At 46.4% G+C, this 24,947-nt stretch overlaps 1 protein-coding gene across 5 annotated transcripts in view; it reads right to left on the reverse strand.

Moving 5' to 3' along the window:
• DIS3L2 (DIS3 like 3'-5' exoribonuclease 2) overlaps nt 1–21,761 on the reverse strand; it is a 197,739-nt gene extending 175,978 nt beyond the window's left edge. For 2 of the 5 annotated variants that reach the window (XM_075031553.1, XM_075031551.1), the window contains exons 1-4: nt 21,675–21,761; nt 18,263–18,985; nt 2,184–2,342; nt 1,740–1,882 (exon numbers count right to left, since the gene is read on the reverse strand). In XM_075031553.1, coding sequence (XP_074887654.1) covers nt 1,740–1,882; nt 2,184–2,342; nt 18,263–18,965 — 1,005 coding nt within the window. In that variant the 5' untranslated portion in view covers nt 18,966–18,985; nt 21,675–21,761. Of the gene's footprint in view, nt 1–1,739; nt 1,883–2,183; nt 2,343–2,904; nt 2,969–18,262; nt 18,986–21,674 lie in introns of those variants that run through there. The other 3 variants (XM_075031552.1, XM_075031554.1, XM_075031555.1) reach the window with 3 other exon arrangements.
• Nucleotides 21,762–24,947: the final 3,186 nt, after the last annotated feature.

A 24,947-nucleotide genomic window follows, 5' to 3' on the forward strand; every position in this document is an offset into this window, starting at 1 on the left:
TTGACCTCACAGACAGTCTACACATGCTGTACTTAATGCTATCAGGCTGCATTACCAAAAATGGGTGACAAAAACACTCCTGAAGGTAAGGCAGAAGCTTTAGTTGCTGCCATATGTCACTGCAGCCATGGGGGGAAGTCACAGCTTGAAGCTCCCATCTCTTCCTACACCATTTGCTTCCCATTTGAATGTCTCTGACAGTCTTTAAAAAGGCACTGGCCTAAGGTCTGGGTAACCCAGTGGACCGCTCTGATCATCAACAGGGATATGCCGCATAGTCATTTTTCTGAAGGCTAAGACCTCATCAGATTGGTCTTTAGGATGGAATCAGGCAATCTTATATGTGGAATCCTTATCGCACCTCCAGAAATTATGCCATTATATCATTATACAAGAATTACTACACAATTGTGACAAGAAATCAGACAAAAAGTGAGGTGATGCCATTTGCAACTTCAATCAAAGTAAGTATCACAACCTTACCAGCATTACAACACTAATTAAATGGCACCAGTGTGTATTTGGGTAAATGATGCCTCAGCCTGAGTGCCTGTCATGCCCTCACTGACTTCCACCTGCCTTTTTTCCGCAGCCTGGGATGCCAGGTGTCTCCCGAAGAACTTTACACCATGTTGAGGACTGTACTACAACAGTGGTTCTAAGATGCTATCCTCTTCTCCTATTCCTCAGTGAACCTCAGCCCTGCCTGCCTTTATGCAAAACTCCTTCTGATATCCAGCTACCCACACACATGGCAGGTCCACCCCCACATCTTGCTAGATATTCAGAGAAGAACTGCTGCCGAATTATGGCTGCAGTTTTGCTGCTCCAAATGGAATCACAAAGTCCGATCTTTGATCTTTAGAATCTGTAAAACGAGAACATGCTTATTGCTAGCTGTTCAAGGCAAATAACCATACACACATGTGCAAATGATTTTCTGTACCTTGGTGGGCTCTTCAGCTCCACCTACTATCTGTGCCTTACTTCAGTAAACCATACACTCATCAGTGGCTGGGTCAGCCCTATGACCTTAGGGGAGTGCAAAGAAAATTATGCAAGCAAATCAAGGGTCCACTACCACTGCCTGGCCATTTGACATTAATTTAACCAGTTGCATGATAGTTCATAACAGGTTATTGCAAGGCCCTGGTAGGCACAGCCTTTTGAGATCCCACGGACCACAGCATTACCTGCACCATCACTCTCCTTTTTTTGTGTGTGAGGGACCCTCCTGGGATTTGATAGATTGGAAAAAGAAGAGTAGATCTGGAAGTGGAGGTGTCTGCACCTCATTGCTGAGGATTAATGAACATCTTTGTGAGGAATTTCAGCAAGAATTATCTTGCTAAGGGCATTCATTTTTACTTACACTGACAAAGACAGAGGCTGCCAGCACTTGCTGTGTTTTTGAGCATCATTTGTAAAAGCAACTGTCTCCACAGTAATGACTATTATGGCTACCAGACCATCCAACCAGAATGCTGCAATTCATCACAAGTGTGGATCAGGAATTTTACAGAACATGCAATCAAACAAAAAACTATGCTTCAGCTGAACATAAAAAGATTTCATTCAACTTCTAGAACCTTCTGAGAAAGGGGAAAAAATCTTCCTTTAGCACCTACAAGTGGTACATCAATTCCATGTCATGCAGCCAACTGACACTGATTTCCAACAACTGCCTGTGATTTCCACAGACTTATCACACGAGCATGGACATTGTATGTTCCAGGCACCTGAATTAGCTCTCCCCTTTTCAGTCCTGCTGAAACATCTTCTTTTAACATGTAGGCTTCAAATATACTCTTCTTCCTCCCTCGAGTGGGTTTATTTAGATTCTTTCTATCGCCTGATGTTGGGACAGCAGCATAGGGTCCTCCTGTAAACAAAAATTCAGAACTGTTATCTTGCCCACCAAACTCGCCTATATATCTTAACAGCAGCTGTACAGAGGCTTTGTATTCAAAGTTGAACTCCTGAGAACAGTTTGCCTAGAAATACTGGCACCCAACTTCAGAGCACTGAAAAGCCTGGAATAATCATGTTTTACAAATAATCAACAGTCTTTTACAGCTCATTTTAGAGTTAAGAGCATTCATGCCAGCCCATCCTTTAATAGTGCTCAGCACGTGCTTCAAGGCAGCTTATTCCTGAAGCATGTACGCACTCTGCTTTAATACCTCTGGGAGTTCCCAGTTGTCTAGGATTTATTCTGCTGTCTGAATTGTTCATTGTTTCTGTCTGCGATTCAGAGAGTTGCCTCTTCCTATCGAAGTTCTGGGGAGTTCTTGCAGATTCAGAGTTGTTTCTGGTCCTTGCAAACCCTCTCTTTTCTGCACCTGAAATCAAACACAGGTTTGAAATAACAGTGGAGGGAAGAGGAACCCATTGCCAGCTTGTGGTCCTGGTGAAACTCATGGTCTGCTGTACTTCAGTACAAGTCACAACTGCGAGTCATGCTCTTTATCCAAAAGAAACGATGTCTTCATTAGTTCATTTGTAATCTGTTGGCTCTTTGTGCCTCTTAATCCACCACTAACTTATTTTAGCATAAATAAAACTCTGGAAATTACGATACTAAAGTTGGATACAACCCTTCCAAAATCCTGGGAAATTCATTACAGCATATAAAATGTGAAATTGTTAAACTGTTTCCAAAGCCTCCACCCCATTAAGCCCCCAAGTAGTGAGAAAATATAACTTCCCTACAACTTAATTAAGTAGTTCAGGAATCAAGGAGAAAAAAAAAAATTCTCAACAACCCTCTCTGGCGTAATTAACTTTTAAGCTACCAGAGGCAGCACAGTACACAACGACACCACAAAGAAATTCCAAGGCTCCGAATGTCCAGCCTGCTCAGAATAGGCCATGATCATACAAAAATATTCTGCAAAGACTCACCCCTTACTTCCCTGCCATCACCTCAGCCCCTTCCCTACAGCCAGGAGAGCAAGCAGCAGCTTCCAAAGCGTATGCCAACGCTGTTCCATGGATCAGCACATTGGAATGCAACCCAGCGCCGTGCAGCTGCCCTCTTGGCCCTCCACCTGGATACTGAACATGTCATCACAGCTTTGCCTTCCAGCCCCTCCTGGCTATGCTCCCTGGGTACAAGCTTGTACCTGCAAGTCAGAAAACGTGCAATGCCAACTTATTTGCTATGGGGCTATCCAAGTTACAAGGCAAATTTTTTACATATGGTATCCTTCACAAACGAAATCACAGATTGCTTCATAGAATTAAACTGCAGCAGCGAGAAAAAAAAAATGTTTTAAAAGCTGTACTTAAGCAGAGATCTTTAAAAATATGGTACAATAAGAGAAAACTGCTACTTTACCCAGTCACAGACAAAAAGCAACTTCCATATGTAACAACAGGCAAATCAGCAGGAGGAGGGAGGGATCCTCCCAGTTCAGGAGAGGAGACATCAAGACAGGCAGAGGAACAACTCAACGTGCTGGCTCAGACCAGCCCATGAAGAGATTAAATACCACAGCAGTGTCTCCAAACAAGATGCTGAAATGAAGAGGGCGCCTCTGTTTTCAGTGACGATAAGGGCAACGTCGTTCGGCCTCTTTCTACATGATCAAGCTTTTCATACTCTGCACATGCTTTCAGGGAGGAGACTGTCCGAGGGAGGTTGCAGTAGTAACACAGCAAAAATGCAGCTGCAAATTTAGGTTTCAACTGATGCAAATGAGGCAATACTACTTGTATGGACCTCATGATGAGATGGAACTAAAATTAACTGATTTCCAAATGCCTAATGAACTGATTTGCAAATGCCCTAAGGGTCAAGAAATTAAGTTCAAAAACAGACACCAAAAGTAAAATTATGGACTAGAAAGATCTGAGCAGAATAGCTTTTGAATTGGCGACAGGGTTTTCAGAGACATTCTGGTGAAGGAATCTGACTTAAACTGCAACAGGCGGGATCTTAGGAACACTATTAAAAAAGCAAGGCACTAGGCTGATCACCCAGAGAGGTCACACAATCTGCTTCGTTGGAGGTTCTTAAAAATAGGTGAGACAGATGTCTGCCAGAGTTGCTTTAAAAAGAGTAGTTTTTTCCTTGAGGTAGTGAAATGGATTACACAAGCTTGTAAGGTCCTCTAAAGTCCTTGTTTCTATGACAGCAAGTCACAGAAAATACTACTATGAATTAAAGAACCTGGGATAAAAAGGAGGCTAAATCTTAACATGTAATTAAGAAGGAGCTGAAAAAAAAGAAAGCAGAAAAAAAATTTCTAGTGAGTTGGGAAGTGAGCTGAGAGCCAGAATCAGGCACTGCAGAGCAGAGCTGCCCCAGCACTTGCCATGGCCATTGGTTCAGAAAGTTTGGGGCCACTACTGCCAAAAATAATGCACAGCAACCGCAAAGGGTGGAGAAGCACCTTTCCATGCCGAAAGGTAGACATGCAGAGAGGCACTTGCACGTTTCCAACACTTAAGCCTTTGGCTTGCTCTCCAGTGGGATTTTTCATCCGCTCAGACTCAGACACCAACTCAAAGAAAAAAATTACTCAAATGAACAAACACTACTTCTACATAGCTGGCTTGCAAGCCAGTTTACACACAGCCACTTTGGATAAGTATTTGACCCCATTGGCCCTGACATTTATGGCTAAACAAAACCACCCCTGTTACAAAGCCACAGACAACTGTCACAATTAGCATTCAACTGGAACACATCAAATTCTGCATGACTGTAATTTCTTGTATTTCTCCTTTTAAAAGAAAGAGAGCTAACTACAGGTTGCCATCTGTTTCAACTAGATTCAATATTTGCTTCTGTAATGCACCTGTCCCCTAAAACTGGAAGTTAGAAATACTTCTCATGATGGGCTTTCCTGCTGTCGCCGCTGCCCAGCATTAATATTCTGATGGATTAACAGACATCATTCCACAAAGCAAACTGTAACTTGACTACCCTATAGATAGCATAAGATATATTGAGACTATCCTTTCTGAAATAACTGCTACCACAAACTTAGTTAAACTCTATTCCAGCACCAGGTATGTCAGAAGTCTTACTTTTTCTTTGATGTTACAGTCATGTGATTTGTAAGATATAACAAAATCTCTTACAGTAAGATGTTACACAAAATAACAACACATTCTAGGCATTAAAATAATCAATGACTAAATAAATCAGTAAGTAAACAAATATAATAAAAAATTAAAAATAACTTCAGTAGAAGGGAGACTAAAGTGCAGTGACTGAGAGGTGAGGTTGGTTGATATATCCTAATAGGAGGCTTGAAGCAACCACAATGCATCAAACACACCTGCATGTGCAGAACCACTCAAGCTTGAACGCAGAGCAATTCTAATGCAAGACACATAAGTATTCACAACACACAGCAAATGCAACATGTTTGGCTATGTTTATCTGGCTGCACAGATGATGTAGAGCTGCTCTCTGTGGATGCAGCCACCACTTGCCTGGGATTTCTAGATGTTTTGTCATTTCCAATGGGAAATAATACAGGAGTAACAATTTGAGGAAAGGTGATTGACTGTTCATTACTTGCAAGTCCTCTGGAGGGACACTTGGGTTGTAAAAACCCCAACACCTGTATCAGGCAAGGAGGCTCCCTAAAAAGGTGGCAGCAGGACACCTAAACAGGACTAGCAATTCCACACATGGAGCAGGGAACCCCTTCAAACTAGCCAAGGGGAAGCACTTGTGGGAAGTAGAAACACACAACTCCCACCTCCACAGCTAGAGAGGCATGAAAAGAAAAGTGGGTGGCATTCATGGGCTTTCAGAACAGTCCACAATCAGCCACTCACTTTTATTCTCAATAATGGGCACCAGGAAAAGGAGCAGAAAGGATGGAGCCGGGGGCTGGCTCCAACTCAGCAGTCCGATCCAGCATCTGGCATGCAGGCAGCAGCAGCTGGTTGAGCTCCACTGGAAGGACAGCACTGGAGCTCAATCTAGAATCCAAACCATCACACTTCATCTCCGTCACAACAACAATGACATCACGCAATGGCACATTTTGGTCTTGAAACCTAAGTACCTATTAATCTTTTCTTATTTTGGAAAAAAAAAAATGCATGCAAGCACCTTCCCAGAATAATTGATCTGGCTTACAGTAAGAGAGGAGGCTAGATGTTTTAAATCAGCTTATTTTGACATAATTTATACAAAATCACTCTATAGTTTAAGTTTTGAAAAGCACTGCATTTAATTAAATTTACATCTATTAGTCAGTTGATCAACTAGATGGTCAACTAAATCAAGTAAAATGTTCAACTAAACATGAAGTTAGCAAGGCCAGAAGGTCTTTAATTTTATATCAAAATTTACATATTGCTTTACACAAGAAAGAACCAAGACCCTCAATTTTATGTACCAAAAATAAAACATTTCCAACTGCCCTCTAACACCTGACAAGCTGTTTGTTTACTACCAGCACAGAAGGAAAGTATTCCTCACTGAATTTTCATCAGCACATCCATGACTCCTTGGATGCCTCCTATCCAGGATCCAGCAAGAACTTGTTTTACTTGAGAGATCTAAGTGAATTCCAAGATATGGACATCTTGCTATAGCTTTCCCCTTTCCTGTCAAAGGGCATCTACCTTGTCATGAGACATTTTTACCTCTAACTAAACTTCCAGCTTTGTTACCATCTACATTACCTATATTTAACCCACCTCCGTGGGGTGGGCAGGACTGTGAGAGCATCACAACAATTATGCTGGTAACACTTCTACAGGTGTAGGATGCTCACTCCACTGACAGCTATCTTGACACGTAATAGATCCTTTTATGTTTAAAAAAAAGGAATATGTTGAAAGCATTGGAGGGAACAATACTGTTACAAGCTTTTCCAACACAAAATACTTCCATTTGCTACTTACCTTTATCAGTCCATGACTGGGCATCAACAACTCCGCTAACTGCTATTGCTAAGAGGATTTTCCATTGCTTCCCAGCATTAGATCATAATCTAGATATGCAAAGGAATCTTTCAAATACCCCCACTTTACAGTTAGCATAAGCGTGAGAAGAAACAGAAGCACATCCCCAGAACTGATAACATGCAATAGAACAATTTGTTATCAGTTAGAGACACTCTCAACACACTGTTACTAAATATTTGTCCATATTTCTACAATGTTTCATTTTATTGCTGACACATTTCAATGACTTAAACCAATTTCCTTCAAACCTTCCCAGAGGTTCCCTGACATTTAATTCTTCAAGACAACCCAGCTATGCACTTTAGTAAAACACTGTAAGGATACACCCATGAGCTAGAAGGCATGGCAGCTACCAGATGAATCATAGAATGATTTGGTTTGGAAGGGACCTTAAAGATCACCTAGTTCCAACCCCCCTGCCATGGGCAGGGACACCTTCCACTAGACCACGCTGCTCAAAGCCCCATCCAACCTGGCCTTGAACACCTCCAGGGATGGGGCATCCACAACCTCTCTGGGCAACCTGTTCCAGTGCCTCACCACCCTCACAGAGAAGAACTTCTTACTTATATCTAATCTAAATCTACCCTCTTTCAGTTTAAAGCCATTACCCCTTGTCCTATCACTACATGCCCTTGTAAAAAGTACCTCTCCAGCTTTCCTGTAGGCCCCCCTTAGGTACTGGAAGGCTGCTATAAGGTCTCCCTGGAGCCTTCTCTTCTCCAGGCTGAACAACCCCAACTGTCTCAGTCTGTCTTCATAGAAGACTATGTGGCGGTGCTAGAGGTGCTCCAGCCTTCTGATCATCTTTGTGGCCCTCCTCTGGACACAGAAGGGTCACCCAACACTGCTCTACCTCCAAAGCAGGAATTAATTACCTAAAGGCAATGAGGACTACTCTGATGCCAGCCCCTGCTTACTCCTACACTCCCATTTGAGACAGACTAGGTTAAGCATGGCAAGAAAGCTAAATAAAACATGTTCCTGCTCATCCTCACTAGAGACTTAATGAATTAGAGTCCAACCATGTGACAGCCCAAGGCATCACCTCACAGATCTACAAGTTCAGGCTGGCCCTTGGCTCCTGGCAGAGTTGGCAAAGCAAATTTTAGAAACCATTAAATTTGGTCTTCTAGCAAATGAATACTCTCCACAACCTGCCAGGAAGTCCTATCTGCAATTTTACGAGCCACTATGGATGCTGATGTGTAACAGGGTGTATTAATAGTCTCAGTACCAGAGTTCAGCTGATGGAAACTCTGCCTTGTTTTGGAAAGACATCTGGGACCCAAAAAATCCCAAATCCTACATAGCCCCTGAACAACTCACCCCGGGTACTTTTGTGAATCTAACTCTGCCAGCTCTGATGAGCTGGGAGGATGCAGTTCCTGGCTGGTGGCTCTGGATAGGCACAGACTTAGTGTTGACACTTGTACCAGGCAACTATTTGTTTCATTCTCCAAAGTCAAATACTAGCAAAAGCATGCTTTGCCAGTACAAACTGCATTAACATCAGGGTGGTTTTGCTAGGATCCCCACGTCTTCCCCTTTCATATGCTTAAACAAGCAATTTAAAAACTGTTTGATATTTTCTGCTGCTCAAAGAAGCTTCTAAAATAATTCCCTTTCAAATTTTAAAAGCCAAAATACATTTGTTAGATTGTTTTTAATTTCTAATGTACCAGCGACATCCAGTATATGCCATATTATATAAGTGACTAACTCAAAAACTCCAAGCACTTAAATGACTACTACAATATCCGGGATCAAATTACCACACACAGGCAAAAACAACAGGCAAAACCAAACACCATTGAAGTGATCTCAAATGCGAGTTATGTCAACAAAAACACTGGTCATAGACAGGCCAGAAGTAACTAGCTATTTATGTTTTGCAAAATATTTTGCGGATTTAAGAGATTAAATGTCCCACTAATGGTAACAGCCAAGTACTTTTTTGTTCTATTTTGTTTTAAAAGGAAAAAACACAAAGACAGCTGTTGGTATAGCTGCTCAGGGAAAGAGTTCTGTACCAGGAAGAAAAATGACACTCCTTGGAAGATATCTCTTTCAAACAAAACTCTGTGCTAGAGCCCCAATTACACAAACAGGACCAAAACCCATCCACCACACTCCCTGTGAGCTCAGCTCTGCTCCAGCCTGTGCTAGGAACAGCCGTGCTTCAACACTGCTCTCAACTTGAATTAAATGAGTTCAGAGTTCTCCGATAGCTTTGGAACAGAACCACCTCCATGCACTTTACAGTATCTCGAAGCAAAGAGGTTAAATAAAGTAGATGGCTCAAGATTAAAGACAAAGCAATAGAGAGAAATGAGGATGTCATAGGAAAGAATTCATTAGAGATGTAGGAGTGGAAAGGCAAGACTCTGAGATACGTTATCAGTTCAGTGAGGTTTCATTGCAGCAAAGAGACTTCCAGGAGATAAATGCGGTAGGCAGTATTTCAGATGCTCAATCTGGGGTCTAAGAGAAAGTCTGAGACCACATTCTCCTTATCACAAACAAATTAAAAAAAAAATCCTTCTTCTCTGATGAAATGTAAACTCAAAGAATCCTAAACTGGAGGTTCTGCAGCACACTTCTGTGCTCAGTCCAAGTCTGACCACAGAGCTAAAGGGAGTTCCTACAACACTGCTGTGAGTCCTCTTCAAAAATAACCAAGGATGTGAATGATTTGAAGTTATCTTAATGATTGAAAAGTAGGGCAAACTTCCGGGAAAGGGAATATCTTGGCGGAAGTGGAAAAGGATGGTGATATGACAGCACTGTAGGGATTTAGGCAGATGGCAGACTGCATAATTAAGTTTAAAGTTAATTAAACAGTCATTCAAAGAAGAGAAACAATGCAGACCTACATTTACATGCACAGGCTCAGCCAAAATGTAAATTCTATGCAAATGTCCTGAACTGAGTGGATGATGTATTGAAATCCAGCTGCCAGAACTAGCTCCCATGCCCACCAGTCTCCACTAATTGACCCATTATGATGGGCCACCAGGGCCCAGCCGTAGCGTAAATCTGAGCTGTAACTTTCCACCATCAAGACAAATCAAAATAAAATGAGAAGACAGCGCTTAAAGTGAAGGCCTGTCCACACAGCTCTTAAACGTGATTTCAGGAGCAATTCAAAGCAACCGGTCCCTCTAGCAACAGCAACAGTCTAACTGGTTACCAGCAACCAGGTACAACGTAACACAGCAATGCCTGTGCCAGCCAGCAGCTTGTCTACCAGCAGGACTGTGTTCATGCACCAGGACACAGTCCAGTTATGAGCCATCTGTGTACCTGGGAACAAGTCTGGAGAGCTCTCTCGCCCTCCTTCTTTGGACAAGGAGATTCGCTAAACATTTTTGGCAGAAAGTCTGCCAAAATCTGCACAGAAGAGTTGAACATCCAAGAAAAAAAGCACAGAGGGAATCCTTGCCCCATGGGGGACAAGCTGGCTGCAGAAAGGCGGCCTGCCCACCAGCCAGTGACTCCTGGATGGGGAAATACAGGCTGTCATGGTTTGTGAGTGAGTTCATAGGGCCATGAGCTGCTTTTGGAGGTGATCGTGCCACTGTAGCTGGTTGTAACATGCAGATATTCAGCACTCTTACAACAAGCCACTGAGGAAGAAACATTCCTACTTAGGGATGGAGGTAGCAAAAAAGCAAAGCGGCATGTCCATGGATACTCAGGGAAGTCAGAAGCAGATAGGTACTCGTTTACAGACCCATGAAAACGAGGTGGGAAGCACATGTTGCCACCACTCTTTTGCTTTAAGCCGCACATACTTTTTTAAAACTCTTGTGCTGCATGCCCATAGATTTCAATATAGGACTAGGGAAAGCGAAAATGTTCTTGCTGACTTTGGCTTTCTGAAAGGGCCTGTGCTTTGAAAAACTGAAATGAAGAAAAATGCACAATGGATTCTTTCTGCTGCAGAAAACAATGCTGTGGAAACTGCTCCTGACCGCCAAAATCATGTGCCCACGACACCATGCTTCCTCTTCCAAAACACTTCCAAGCATCCTGATGCTTGCAGGATTTTGACTTCAGTAACTCAGACAATAATTGCAGTTTTATTCAATTCCTCAGCAGGGTTTCTGTTGTAGGAATACTACATGAGTGCAAGAGCCAAAGATACCATTCCAGGCTCTGAACTAAGGGTTGGTGACGAAACTCATTTAGTAGCAATAGACTAAAAGTTTATCAAAATAGTTACTGTGCTCCAGCTGTGTGCAGCAGCACAGTGGCGTTGTCAGGGAGGGGATACAGCTCTTCTGGTTTTCAGGACTCTCTGTGAACCTGCTCCACCCTGCTCGTGACCTCCTAACTACCTACTCCGCCTGATGACTGCACTCCTCCAGGCTTCCACTCCTGCCTCGGGATGTGGGTCAGGGCTGCTTCCACTGCCCCCTCGTCCTTCCATCCTCCCAAAGCATCTTCCACAACACCTTTTGCTCTTTGTTTTATCCAGCAACTACGCTGTGAAAAGGCTTCTTCAAGAAAAATACTTTAAAAACATAATATTGTGGAAGTTCTCTCTTTGATTTCTCTGGGCTTCAATAGTTTGAGGGAAGCAAGTTGCCTGAAGATCAGAGGAAGTCAAGATGCTTTGAAAGGCAAAATACCTGACGGGAGGTGCTAACATACCCAAAGACATTACCAGCTGAAGAAATGAAAGAACTGCTTTCAGATTCAAACATATCCCGAGGTTACCCAATGTGCTGCAGAATAAGACAATTTGCTGACAAACCGTTCTCCATACTGCCCATTCAGTGTAGTAGGTACGCAATTCACAACCCTTAGTACTGTGGGGGAAAAATGCCTAAAAACATACGAACTGAACAAAAATGCATTATTGCTGCAGGCTCATATCTGTAGAGAGTCTGAAATATTCTCCAAGGCGTGACCTGCCCCATACAACTGTGGGCTGCAGCTGCTAGTGTTGACATCTTCCTTCAGCACCCTGGAAATTTTTATTTTTATCACAGAAGACATTATTTTATGCAATAGATCCCAACATTTTGTTTTCCGTCCTGCCCCAGCCAAGTTTCAACTCTCCGTAGCTCAGATTTCCCCACAAGAGGGAGTTAGGGACATGCAGCCCACAGCATTTCATGGAGCTAGTTAGCAGGGGGCTTGAGGTGGGAAGGCAAGAAATGGACACCAGCACATAGGACAGGAGAGGCAGAAGCAGAGCCTGGAGAGCAAGGCAGCGGTGAAAGCCCTGCAGCAGCCATGGCCTGGCAAGGAATCACAATTAGCCACTGAAGCCAGCTGCAAAGTATCTGTCCTACCTACCTGGGTACCCATGGCAAAGGAGACACTTCAGAGATTATCTGAACAACAGGTCAGACCTCACTGGGGTGTGTGGGCTGGCTGACGTCATGGATAACAGAGGATAGAGGGCTTTTTCAAATTAATTCCTGTTTGAACTACAGTGTAGTTTGGGGGTAGAATTTGTTACCAGGGCTTTTAAACATGCCAGTGGCAGCCCGCATACCAGAAGCCTTGGTAAAACTGTTCCAATGGTCATTCACCCTCACTGCTAAATTGTGCTGTATTTCAAGCCTGGATTTGTTTAGCCTCAAATGCGTTATATCATAATCTGCTCAACTGAGTAGCCTATTATTGAACATCTGTTCCCCATGTAGGCAATTTACTAAAAGCTCCCTTCCCCCAAGCATCTCTTTGATAAGTAAAGCAGGGTTCCTCAAATCATTCACTCATGATCCTAGCATTTTAATCTTCCTTGTGGCCGTCCTCTGAGTATTCATCAATTCATCACCATCCGCCCTGAACAGAGGGCATCACCACAGGATACAATACTCCAGAAGCTGCTGCTGCTGCCATGCCAAAGACACATGCAGTCCATACTCCATCTTCCAATTCCCATGTTCATACATTACCCTTTTGGCCACATTTCACAGGAGGGGGATGTTCAGCTGATTAATCCATCAAAAGCTCAAAACTTTTTTCCAAGCTGTTGCTTCCCACACTGGGTTCCTCACACTGCTAGCTTGGTTCTACGCTGGCCCAATAAATGGATTTTGTTTTGCCAGCTCCCAGTCAACCAAGTGATCCAGACAGCTGCCAGTAACTGCCCCCATTATTCAATACTCCCTGCGGTCTCCAAGGCATCCAAAAAAACTCTCAATCCTACTTGTATGTTTTCTTGCTGATGATTGACAGAAATATTAAACAGCACAGGGTCAGAACATAACACTGCAGTAACCAGACACACCTGTTGGTAACAATTCTCAATTTATTGCTTCATTTAACTAGTTCTAAGCAGCTTTTAAACCATTACACATGTGCTGTGATTTTATTATGCTAACTCACTAGCATTCATACTCACACCTTCACTGTCAAACTCCTGATCTCATAAGAAACTGACAGTGAGGGAGCTCAACAGGACCTTTGTTGCATAAACTGACAACAAGTCACACTAAAGACTTAAAACTAAGTAAAAATCAATTCAGTTCTTGTATTGGCCTATTATTTTCCTAGCACCCACACCACACGGACAGGCATAGTTACCTACATAATGGGGGCTAAAGAGAAGAAAAAACATAATTAAAAAAAAAAGCAGGTTAACAGCAACAAGTGTTTCCTTTCCTGCCAAATGCAAGGGCTTCAGCTGCAGAACTGTCCTGCTCCAGCATGGTGTGCTCAGGACTCTGGTAAAGGGCATGGAAGACAGTTATTAGATCACATACAAAAAACACAGTCCCTGCAAGGGCAGGATCTCATCTCCCCAAGAGAGGATACATCAGATATTAACTCACATACTATAGCTGATGTTAGCCAAAAACATTAGTTGCACAAGATTCAGGAATGCAACATTTTTTTCTATCAAAAGCAAGAGAGAAATTTATGTTTGTGATGATGTTGCTAAACCATTAGAGAAAGGAGCATTCTATTTTTCATGTGTTTCTCAGATGGAGCCATACAGTAAATTTAGTTTTCCCTCCTCTCCCATATCTTATTACAATGATTAATGTAATCTAAGAAACATTACATTGGACCTGGCAAGATTAGCTACGTTTTAAAGATTTCCACAGCAACCAACATTCTCCATTTATTGAGCTGATACTGTGGCCTTTACTAGATCGCTGGCTCATATTTACTCGTGCCAGATAGGGAGATAACAGCATTCTTAAGTACTGAATTCCACCTCACAAGAACTGGAAGGCTCACCACTAAAAAGTGGCATTATCTTAAATTTGCCTTACAATAAGGAAAAAGCAGAATCTGTGGTTCTTCCTTCAAAGTTCCCCCAGAGAAACAAAGGCAAATACAAAATATACTGCAGTGTACCATGGAAAGACAAAAGGCCTAAGATTTTGTCATCTTGTTAAGGCTGGTATTTCTTGACCAGCTGTGCCCACCAAGGAAAGCCATTCCAGGCTATTTCCTTTACCTTTCCTGAACCTTTTAAATGTCAGGGTTGCACCCAAAAGCACACCACCACCATCCAACAGCAACAATTGGTTTTAAAGCTGTGATGCTAAACACTGCTTGCCAGCAACACTCTTCTGTGGAAGCTGCCCAAGTTGGTTAAGTACCAGTGGCTGGGCAAATAAATGCCAAGTGTCAGACAGATAATAAATCAGAAAGGGCCATAGAAATCTTAAGCCGTTTCAGATGAGGCATCTTGTTATCCAGGAATTGTCTGTTTCTACTCGGGATGCATGCTGACCCTGACAGATGGGCAAGATACCTCCATCACATCACAAACCCCTGAAGCTCTTAGTAAGAGGAGCCTCAGGAGGCTACCTAGCAAAGGTGGTGGTGGTGTTCTTCCCAAGGAGGATGTCTGCAGATACAGACTGAGACTGTATATCCAGCCCTGCAAAATCTGAATCTATTTCATAGCAATGAGCCTCCACGAGCATCCTGCTCTACCCAGGCCTTCAGCATCAATAAAGCCACCTCACTCCCAGGTACTCTAGCTCTCAAGACCCTCTGAAATCAAGTGTGGCTGGAAGTTGGTGTTCCCAAAGACCATGCTGCACTCCACATTTGGAGGACAGTTCTCTTCTGCAGATGTCCGTTTTTTAGGCTTTCCAGCAGGCTCAGGAACATGCTATCAAATAGCAACGTTCCCTCAAAAACAGGCTGAAAAGTGCACGTACCCAAAAAGCAAGCAAAACCTTGCTGTCCCAAATAAAACACACAGCTTGGTCTAAACTACTTACTGATAAAGCAATGCACCACAAATATTTAAGATTAAGTTCCACTTAGCAGCCATGCAAATCCCAACTACTGGCATGTGACAGACAGATGCCACAGAAAGAGTCAGTACTTCTGTCCTCAAGGAAAAGGGGGTTTTAAGCCCTTTCATGACAGAAACATCAGTCAGTCTGAAAAGAGATTTTGATGACTAACTCTGGATTGAAGTGGGAAAACCCTTAGAGCCTTTGATCAAAACCAGAAAACAACCCAGGGGACTTCATAAAAGACTTTCTGTTAAGGAAGTTTAACCAAATTTTAGCACCCAAAGAGCCTAGAGGATTGGAGATTTAGGGAAAAATACCAGCAGGAAAGTTGTATTAGATAAAAAACTATAAGCATCACAATTTGAAGTGGCATTTTAGGATTATTTTCTGTATTATTGGGGTTTGTCTGAGAAGAAACTTCAGAACAGGAGGCTTTATGGTAATTCTCCTCACAGAGGTTATAGCTGCACAGAAAGGAGCAACAATCTGTGGAATGCATCTATATGCAGTTTCATCTTCCCAAACCCAAGAGTGCTGATACCATAGAGTGAATCCAACCTGCAGTTTCATGACTGTGTCACATGTTTCAGACAAGGGACAATGGAATTTTGTTCATACTCAGCTCTCTCAACTGCAAAGTTTCCCATACTTAGGAAAAGCAGCTACTATATGCAATGCCAGAAGAGACTGCCATGGTCAGTCTCCTAATTATCTGCTATGAAATTATTTCTATCCCCAAGCCTCATCTTGGGGCTTTATGGTACAGAATGACAAAGGCAATCCTCAGTGCTTCTCACAGACAGCAACACATCAGCAGTGAGCTCCAGGGCTCAGTGACGCTTGCTTGGGGCTTCACAAACCACTCTGCTTTCCCCCAACGCCACAGGAACTGCTGCACCACTGGGAGGACATTAACAAGGACCAGTCCCTCACTGCCCACAGCCTGCCCCAGGGCACTCAAAGGGTTTTCTCAGCCCTCCATGTTTGCCTTCAATTTTAGTACTATCAGTCTTAGGGTCATTGCAAACCTCACCATGGCTAAGCCTGAGCTGAAGAGCTGTTAAGAAGAGGACAATGAAACGAAGTGATATAAAGAGAGATGCTTGGCTTTGAGATTAGCTCAAAGAGCCTTTTGGAAAGCCTACAACAGCCTGAACAGAGTTAATTTGTGAGGAAATGTCACTACTGAAAAGATGATATGCCTCACTGCTATGACAGAAGCAATTCTTGCCATCACAGTTTCACAAGCCTTGATTTAAACTGATCAAACCAGACACCTGCCTATGCAAAGTAATATGACTTATATCAGCATCAAGAAAGAAGACAAGCTTTGAAGTGAGAAAATATTAATCTGGTACTGTGATGTGTGAGTTCTTATACCTAAGCGCTTGCATACTGTAAAATCTTCATTTCACTTAAACAAGAGTGCTAAAATATACTCAAACTGAACAGCAGGAAAGACGTTTCTCAGAATCAAATTACTTTTTCTTTTTTTCTTATTTCTTTCCTCCCCAAGAAACTGTTTTCATGTCTCTGCAAGTGTTCTGGATTGTAACCAGTCTCAGCTACACAGAAGGGTGCCTGGGGGGAGCATGCAGGGAGAAGAGGAGGAAGGGTGACACTGTCAAACAAATAATTTTCCAATATTCTTCCCTATAGTGTGAGTTTTCCACCTGGGATGTCAAACATGAGGGTCAAAGTTTTCTGCTCTAGGTCTTTACACTAAACAAACAGCTAGTTTTCAAAGGGTTTGTGCAACTCCACTCCCAACTAGAGCAGGAGGAAACAGTGGGTGCTTGCTTTTGAAAGTTAGGGTATTTTTATTTTAGATTAAAATCCATGTAGGCACCTATCGTCTTCGCAGCTACAAACTGTAAGCCTCCTAGACTCTCTGCCTCTGTTAGCTGCTTTTCCCTACTCTCCAAAAGCTGAAGGGTGAAAGGTAGCAAAGTCTATTATAACAGGCCAGCATAATAAATAGTGTTACAATGAAGCATGCAAAAAGAAAAAACCCTCCCAAAAATCAAGTTCATCAACAAATTTTAGCATAATCTGCTTGTGTTAAATCTGTAACTATGATCTGTCTTGCAAGAACTCATGAAAATTTACCAACTTTAGCACATGATCTACTGTCACAGTCTCAAAAATACCGCAAACCCTGAAAAAAGTGTATTACTTGCCACTCTTGAGTGATAGGGCATAGTTTTGTAAGACTGATTTCATTAAACATTTACTTGATATCCAATCCAAGAGTTGTGATAGGCCTCAGGCCTGTCTTACCCAGCTGCAAAATCAATCCCTTTTCTACGTGTTACAGAGAATGTAATACGGTGACATTTATGAGTTCCTCCAGCTCATAAGATCAGGCTATCCAGGTATTTCACCATAAATAACATTCAGAGGAAGTTTTAACCCATTACACTGAGAGATCAAATTAAACTGCCTGGCTTTGGTTGCTTGTGGATGCTGTGTTCTGGGTTGTTACTTTTTTTAATAAAAACTTTTATTTATCTCCTTATGTGGGCTTTTTGCCTTGAAAGAGACACATTCACTTTACAACTGCAAGACATGGTCTCTTTGTTACTAACAGCAAAATTTACTGGAGTCAACACTCTGTATCAGGAATGAGGTATTATTATACAAGCATCTTAGCCCCTGAGTATTAGACGGACTTGGACCCTCCGCAAAGGCAAACCAGCACTCTGGATCCAAAGAGGCAATGCAGAGAAAAGCGTGACTCTGCCCTGAGTCAGCTCAGACCCAGCAGTCTTACTAATTTGGATGCTACACCACAGAAATTGGGCTCTCCTACTCTTGAGCTGATCCTGAAAGTAGCACAGCCACATTCACAGAGCTTAGGCCAGGGGACTAGGTTCTGCCAGCACCAAGCTGGCTCCACATGAAGCCATTCGCACATGCTGGATGGCTTACTTGTAAATCAGGACAAAGCCACCCACAGGTAACTAAGGGCTGACTAACTTGGAGAGAGAAGAACTGGCTCGTGTTAACTCACTCATGACTAAAACATCACATTCAATTCCACAGTAATTGTAGCAAATGGACCAAACAGTTTATTAGTGTGAACTCACCTTGGACTTGACCTGGAGACAAGTGACTGTTTTTCCTGGCATTTACTGCCAGCACATCCTCACTAAACTGCTCAGTCAACAAGTGTCCAGTTGCTGGATCTGTGTTGGCAGGACACCTGCCTCGTTTCTTATGTTTCTTCCTCCACATGTCCTCCTCATCCTTTTCATCAGAACCAGAAGACTTCTGCAGAGCTGCACGGTGTCTCAGGCTGTTCAGTACTCTCCCACCCAGGGCGTCACTCGTATTTAACAAGTCAACTGCAGCTCCATGCTGATGTACATAATAGTCTTCCTCCACCTCCAAGTCTCCTTCTGGACTAACGATGGCATTTTTTTTATGACGACATCTGTTTAGAGCGGTTTGGGGTTTATCATTCTCAAATCCTCCAAGCATGTTCACCTGTTCCAGGTGAGATGTTCTGACCGGTGAATAGCTGTGCACATTCAACCCATTCCTGGCTGGATTATCCTTCACCAGGCCTCTCCTCAGGGGCGGGTCCAGATCTGAGCTGGGGTCATTGGAGGTGCTCTCTTCTAGCTGCATCTTCTGTGCAATGTGATTCAAATAGGACCGGAATCGGCCGCTGTGGTGCTTTTGCACAAGCCTCGCGTAAGCGTTCTTCTGGGGAGCAGCAGGCTTGCTCGATCCCTCTTTGGCACCTTGGGCAGAAGTAGTATTTCGCACATACCCCAGCTGATCCATAGTGCAGTAAAAGGCCCAAACTTCAAAGAGTTATGAATAGACACAGGGGGGAAAAAAGGGTTATTTTCTTGAAACAAAGGATCAAATAATTGATTACGCTAAAAGACACAAAAAAGTACTAAATGAGAAGATACTGACCTTTACAGAAATTCTGGGTTGGTAAGTCACTCCACAGGGGGAAAGGGGTTTCATGATATACTCAACACCTGCCCTGCACCAAATCCCTGTCAGTGACCTAGGAGTGACCATGGCCCGTACGCTGTACCTGCCCATACGCCACACAAAACAGGGATTTTTGTCCCGAGGCTGACACCCCAAATATAATGAATTCTTTTAATCAGCTCTTCCTTGCCTTTGAAAAAGACAGGTAAATTAAAGCAGTGACTGACAGACTGTATCATATGCATCAGTTTAGCGGTTATCAGAAGTAAAATCTTGTCATGTCCAACCTGGAGTCTTCAAAAATAACTGCATCCTTACTGAAGTGTTTCAATGTTGCAGTAAAAAGCATACCTTGCCTGTTACCTCCCTCCCACAGTGACTGACACTTCTGGATTATATAGGACATTTGCTTCAAATACCAAGACTAACCATTTCAGCTTGTCTTTCTAGCCATAAACTCACTCCCAGTGCAATGGAAAGAAAATAAATTCCCTAGCACAAATAACTGTCTTGCAAGAGCTTGTAATTCTTAGTGATTGAGATGCACTGGCTGCCACTCCATCCAGCACCAGTTTCTGTAGATGGTATTACACCTCCACCTTTGCTGCATGAGTGTGGAACTTAAGTAGATCAAGCATCTTTCAATCCTTTTTCAGCTGCTCTAGCTTTTAAGTTTTTGGAGCAAAACAATCTAGTAAATTGTGCTCAGCTACTACTAAGCTAAATTATAGGTATTGACAGGACATAGCCATGATTTTTGCTGTACATCATTTTTGCTATAACATCAAAGAGGAATATAAAAATATGTTGATAATGGAGCCCAGCGCAACTGCTGTCTTCTGCGGGTTTTCATAAAACTGCCTCTTTTTTTCCCTTCAAGACACATTTGAAACTGAACAGCTGAACTTCACCCCAGCTGGTACATTGAGAACTTCAGGGCTCACTGCCATCTCTTCTACGCCAGAACTGAGGGGGACTGGACTCTACACTAAAATAAAGGATACTGTCCATTAAAACTCTCTCTCTTCACTTCTCTAAGCACAGGGGTGTTGGCAGGACAGGACACAGAGCTCAGCAGAAGAGAAATTTATATTCCCTTCCCTACTGCCACCATGCTTGGATTTTTTCTTCATCCTTAACCAGTCCTCTTCTCCCTTTTGCTGTGGTTGCACAGAGGATAAGTCCCCAGGCAGTCTCCTCCATACACACACTGCCTGGGAATGGGGCATCATTCAGCAGGGACCAAGGACTACAGAGCCAACTCCTCCTCAGAGTGCCTACTCTGGCCTTTTCAGGGAAATAACGCGTGTTGCAGCGAGATTTACTTAAGTAATTGAGCACGGATGTGAATAGGCTTCACAATACAAAGCAAAAATTAAAAATCCCTGAATAAATAGGAAAAATTCTTTGTGTGGTTTGTGATTCTTGTTCCTAAGATTTTCCATTGATGCTGGCCAACAGCTAAACTTTTCTAATAGACTGACCTGCTACAGAGCTATTACAAAACCCTCACACGGGGAGGTCTACAGCAAGCTTTCTTCTAACGTCACCTTTTCCCGTTGCCAATTCAGTAGAAGGAGATAACATTTATAAAAGCCAGCGAGACTACTCTCCAAACACGGGTTCCAGGATACAGGAGTTTGCCATCTTTATTTACAAGTAAAGAATAAACATTCGCACCTCGCCTCCACTACAATTTCCACAACTTCAATCGTGTTAGCAATCAGAGCACAGACAAAAAAAACAGGGACTTACAAGTCCTCCACACATTACAATTTCATTATTAGTTTTCCGTGCGCAACCAGGAACTGACAGCTTCCCGACAGCCGGGGAGCAGAGCGGGGTACGAGGTACACCCACCCCACTTCGCTCCCAGACGGGACAGCGATACGGATGAGTGAAATGCCAGGAAGGAAGCACCCGGGGAAGATGCTCGCTTAGCCGGGCCCAGGATGAAAACAGCCCCTGTTCATTTTCCCCCGGCCGGTTTTGGGGGGCAGCACCGGCCTTCGTCCCCGGCACCGGCCCTCACCACCCTCCCATCACCCCGCAGGACACGGCGCTCTGGGACTGTCCAAGCGCCCCAGCCGCCGCGCAGCACCGAGGGTGGCCGTACCCGCTACGGCACCGGCAGCACGACCGGGAGCGGGGCCGCAGGGCCCCCCCCGGGGACCCGGGGCAGCCGCCGCTCCCCCCGCCGCCTCCCCTGCCAGGCGCCAACGCCGGCGCTCTCACCCGGAGCGTCCCCGACCCCCTCGGGAAGGCAGCCCGGGCTACCGCCGCCCTTCTGCGGGGCTCGAAGCGGGACCCGGGGGGCGCCGCGCCCACCGGACGAACCCTCGCCCCGGGACGAGCCAACAAACCGCCGGGCCCGGCCCCCCCCGTCAGGGCGGCGGCGCTGCCACGGGGCTGACAGGGCCGGAACGCCGCCGGGACCGGCCGGGGAGCCGCTCTCTCCCCCCGCCCAGCCCAGCCCAGCCCAGCCCAGGACCCCGGTGACCGGGCCCGCGGAGGGGACACTGCGCCCGGCCCAGCCCCGCCACTCACCGGCCGAACCGCTCCCCCCGTTGCTCCGCGCCGTTTAAATGTCCCAGCGCACCCACCGTCCACTTCCGGGTCAGAGGCGGCCTACGGGCCGCGGCAGGGCCCAGAAGGCCTCAGAGGCGAAGCGCTCGCTCCCCACCCTTCCTCCTCGACAGGGCGGCCCCGGCCCGCGGCCCCTCGCACCCCCCCCGGGGCTGGGGCAGGACCCCCGGGCGGCCTCGACTGGCATGGGGCGGGCCGCCAGCCTGTGGGTCCCTTTGTGCGGTGCTGGGGGCAGCCCGGGCCTGGGGACGGACCTCGGGAAGGGCCCTGTGAGGGAGGCGTCGTGGGGAGGGTGGGCAGCGTGTCCCGGGAGGGGACAGAGTGTCCCGGGAGGGGGCGGGGAGCCCCAGCCCTGCTCTCTGGAGGGGAAGGTACCCTCCTCGAAGGCAGAGCCCCTGGATCTCCACAGCCTGCCAGGAGAAGGAGAGCCCCCGGACAGGGTTGAGGCTGGGCCTGGCCCCCACCGTGGTCAGTCACAGCGGGTGAGGGTGGGAGGCCACCCAGGCTGGGGCTTCTCCTGTGGGAGGCTGAGCCGGGGCATCTAACAGGGTCCTAGCAGGGCAGGTGGGAGACGGGAGGTGCGGTCACCACAGCAGGAACCCAACCCAGGCTGTCCCCGGCAGACACCTTCGTCCCCGGGGCTTGCAGACCTCCCCCCCCCCTTCCAGCCAGGGCCAGCTGAGGCCTCTCTGATGGTTTGGTCCAGCTCGCTGCCAGCACTCCTGCTTCTGCCAAAGTTTCTAGCCAGACGGGTGAAAAAATCATAGTTTAGCTGGTTTAATATCGTAGAGAGCTCAGACTGGTATTGTCCCAGTGGAAACTCTCAGAGCTTTGCAGGCACCTGCACCTCCAAAAGCCGTGAAGGGAAGCCTCATTCAAGACCTACAGGGCCTCACCTTCACTGCAGAGGAGAGCAGGCTCCTGGGCTCCTGTTCTCTGTGACCAGCTCCTGGTGCTGAGCGGCAGTGGCCTGATCTCCACCAAGATAAGTCAGAGCCTTTGCATCAGAGGGTGCTGTTAAAGCATGAGACCAGAGTCAGGAGCTGGGACTTTTACTCCCTGTTCTTTCAGTGGCTGCAGACCTCCCACAGGGCTTTATAGCAGAGTCACATCCAGGCTGGGAGTAGGTGTTTTGGTCACTCTGGTGTTACCTGCAAACTCAGGCTGGGTTTGCCAAAGAAGTTCAGCCAGAAGAAAAACTGGAGAGCAATAAACTGGCCTCATGGCACCCCCAGTCAACCCTGTTTGAGCTGTCTGCCTGGAGCAGCCCCTCAGGGGGTGGAGGAAGGGTCTGAAGGGACCTGAGCTGGTGTCTCCAAGCAGGGCTCTGGTGGGGAAAGGCTCTGTTGAGTCTTCAGTTCGGCAGGAGCATGGGTCTGAGTAGGCTGTCCATGCTGTCCCTTTACTTAGGGTGGGGAAGATGCCTGGCCCATAGTGCTTCTTCCTCATCCTACATCCTGCAGGTTGGTGTCCACATTGCCTGGCATCAGTCACCTCTAAAGACCATGAGGCCACGTCTGCTCAGTGTGTAGCATCACCTGTGGCTGCTGGCCCCTCCTAGACACAAACCAGCCCTGAGGCCATACTCCCGGCCAGTGCTGCCAAGCCTCCACAAAGCCGCCGTGAGCCCTCTGAGATGGAGCTGCTGAAGGTGAAGTGGCCCATGGCAGCCGTGGCAGGCAGAGACCGCTCCAGCTCCAGCCCTCAGGTCGGTCAAGGGAGCTGCCCTGAGAAGGCACTGGGCTTTTGCTGTGGGACCAAGGGCAGCGAGCACAGACCTGTCTGCACAAGGACAGCCACATCTCCCTGAGCGCCAGGATGCCACTGGTAAAGGCCGTGTCTCGTTCACATGAACCATAGCAGAGCCAACAAGCTCTGCCTGCAATCTGCCGGCATCAGCTGCCCTCACCCTGCCAGCTCTGGCCACCTCAAGGAGGGGAGTGAGGACTCAGCTCTGCCCTGGCATGGCTAGGAGAAGCAAGCTGCCCCACGCAGGCGCCACACAGCCCAGACAGTGAGGAAGGAAGCAGCCCTCCTCCATGCGAGCAGAGCCACCAGTCACACAGCAGCTGGTCCCCCCCAGCCCCAAAGATAGAGGGTGGACGCCATTTCCACTGGAGCTGGACCCAGGGGGAGCGTGGCCATGTGGGATCACCCTTTCAGTGGAAGGGTGCGCGCTCCCCTGCTTCTTCCTGCTCCCCCGGCTGCTGCTGAAGCGAAGCAGTTGGCATCTGCTTTGCTAAGGCATGGTGATGGCACGTCCCCAGCTGTGCAGGGCTGGCCTGTGCCATCCCTCTGGGCTGCTCTTGCTGCACAGAGAAGCGAGGAGCTCGCCTGCCTGGAAGAGCGGGAGATGGGACAGGGGGAACCCGGGAGCCCGCAGTCCCACTGCCCTCCTCTCTGTGCCAGCCATGTGGGAGCAGCAGCTCCCCTCCATGCCACTGAGTCACGCCGTGGTGTGCTCTTCTTCACCCCCTTGGGGATGAAGCCGAGCCCAGAGCTTGGCCAGGCTCCCTCCTGCACCAGGTGGTGCCACCAGCTGCAGCAGCTTCAGCATGCCCTGTTCCTTCCTCAGGAGATGATAGAGGGGGGGAGGAAATGGGGAGGATTCAGTGTTCGTTAGTGCCGCTGCCGGCGTTGGGGCCTGCGGTTTTGCAGTGATACCATGCGTGGCGAGAGGGATACGGCTCACGGCTGGATGCCTCCGTCATCCTCGCCTCCTGCCTCCAGCTGGGCCCCTGCTGCACAAGGGGCCATGAGCCCCAGCAGACTGGCAGAGCATTTCTCAGCCCTCTTCTCCTGGTAGCAGCCAGGGATCTGGAAATCTGGTCTGGTCCATGGGGCAGAGCCTGTGTTTGTGCCCCCTTTTGCTCTGCCCTGTCACTAGCCCATGCAAACAAGAGGTGCAGGAAATATGTATCACCCTGCTGGTGGCACGCAGCAGATCCCTCTGTGGCTGGGACCAGCTGCGTGCCCATCCTTTGCACCCTGTGAAAGAGGCCATGTGCAGATGTGGCAGCAAGCCGGTGCCTCGTGCAGGATCTCACTAAACACAATCCCTCCCAGGGAAGGGCTGGACTGCTTCAGTCTCGCCTTTGGCTCCACCTTCCATCCACAACGTCCTCGTGGCTGCTGAGCAGAAAGGAGCCACCACCTCGCCGCTGCTTCCACAACCTTCCATGGCAACTCATGGGCTTTCTAAAAGGGAGCGGGTCCCTGAGCAGATTTTTCCCC

The sequence above is a fragment of the Buteo buteo genome, chromosome 7 (assembly GCF_964188355.1).
Source record: "Buteo buteo chromosome 7, bButBut1.hap1.1, whole genome shotgun sequence".
In the NCBI taxonomy this organism is placed as follows: domain Eukaryota; kingdom Metazoa; phylum Chordata; class Aves; order Accipitriformes; family Accipitridae; genus Buteo; species Buteo buteo.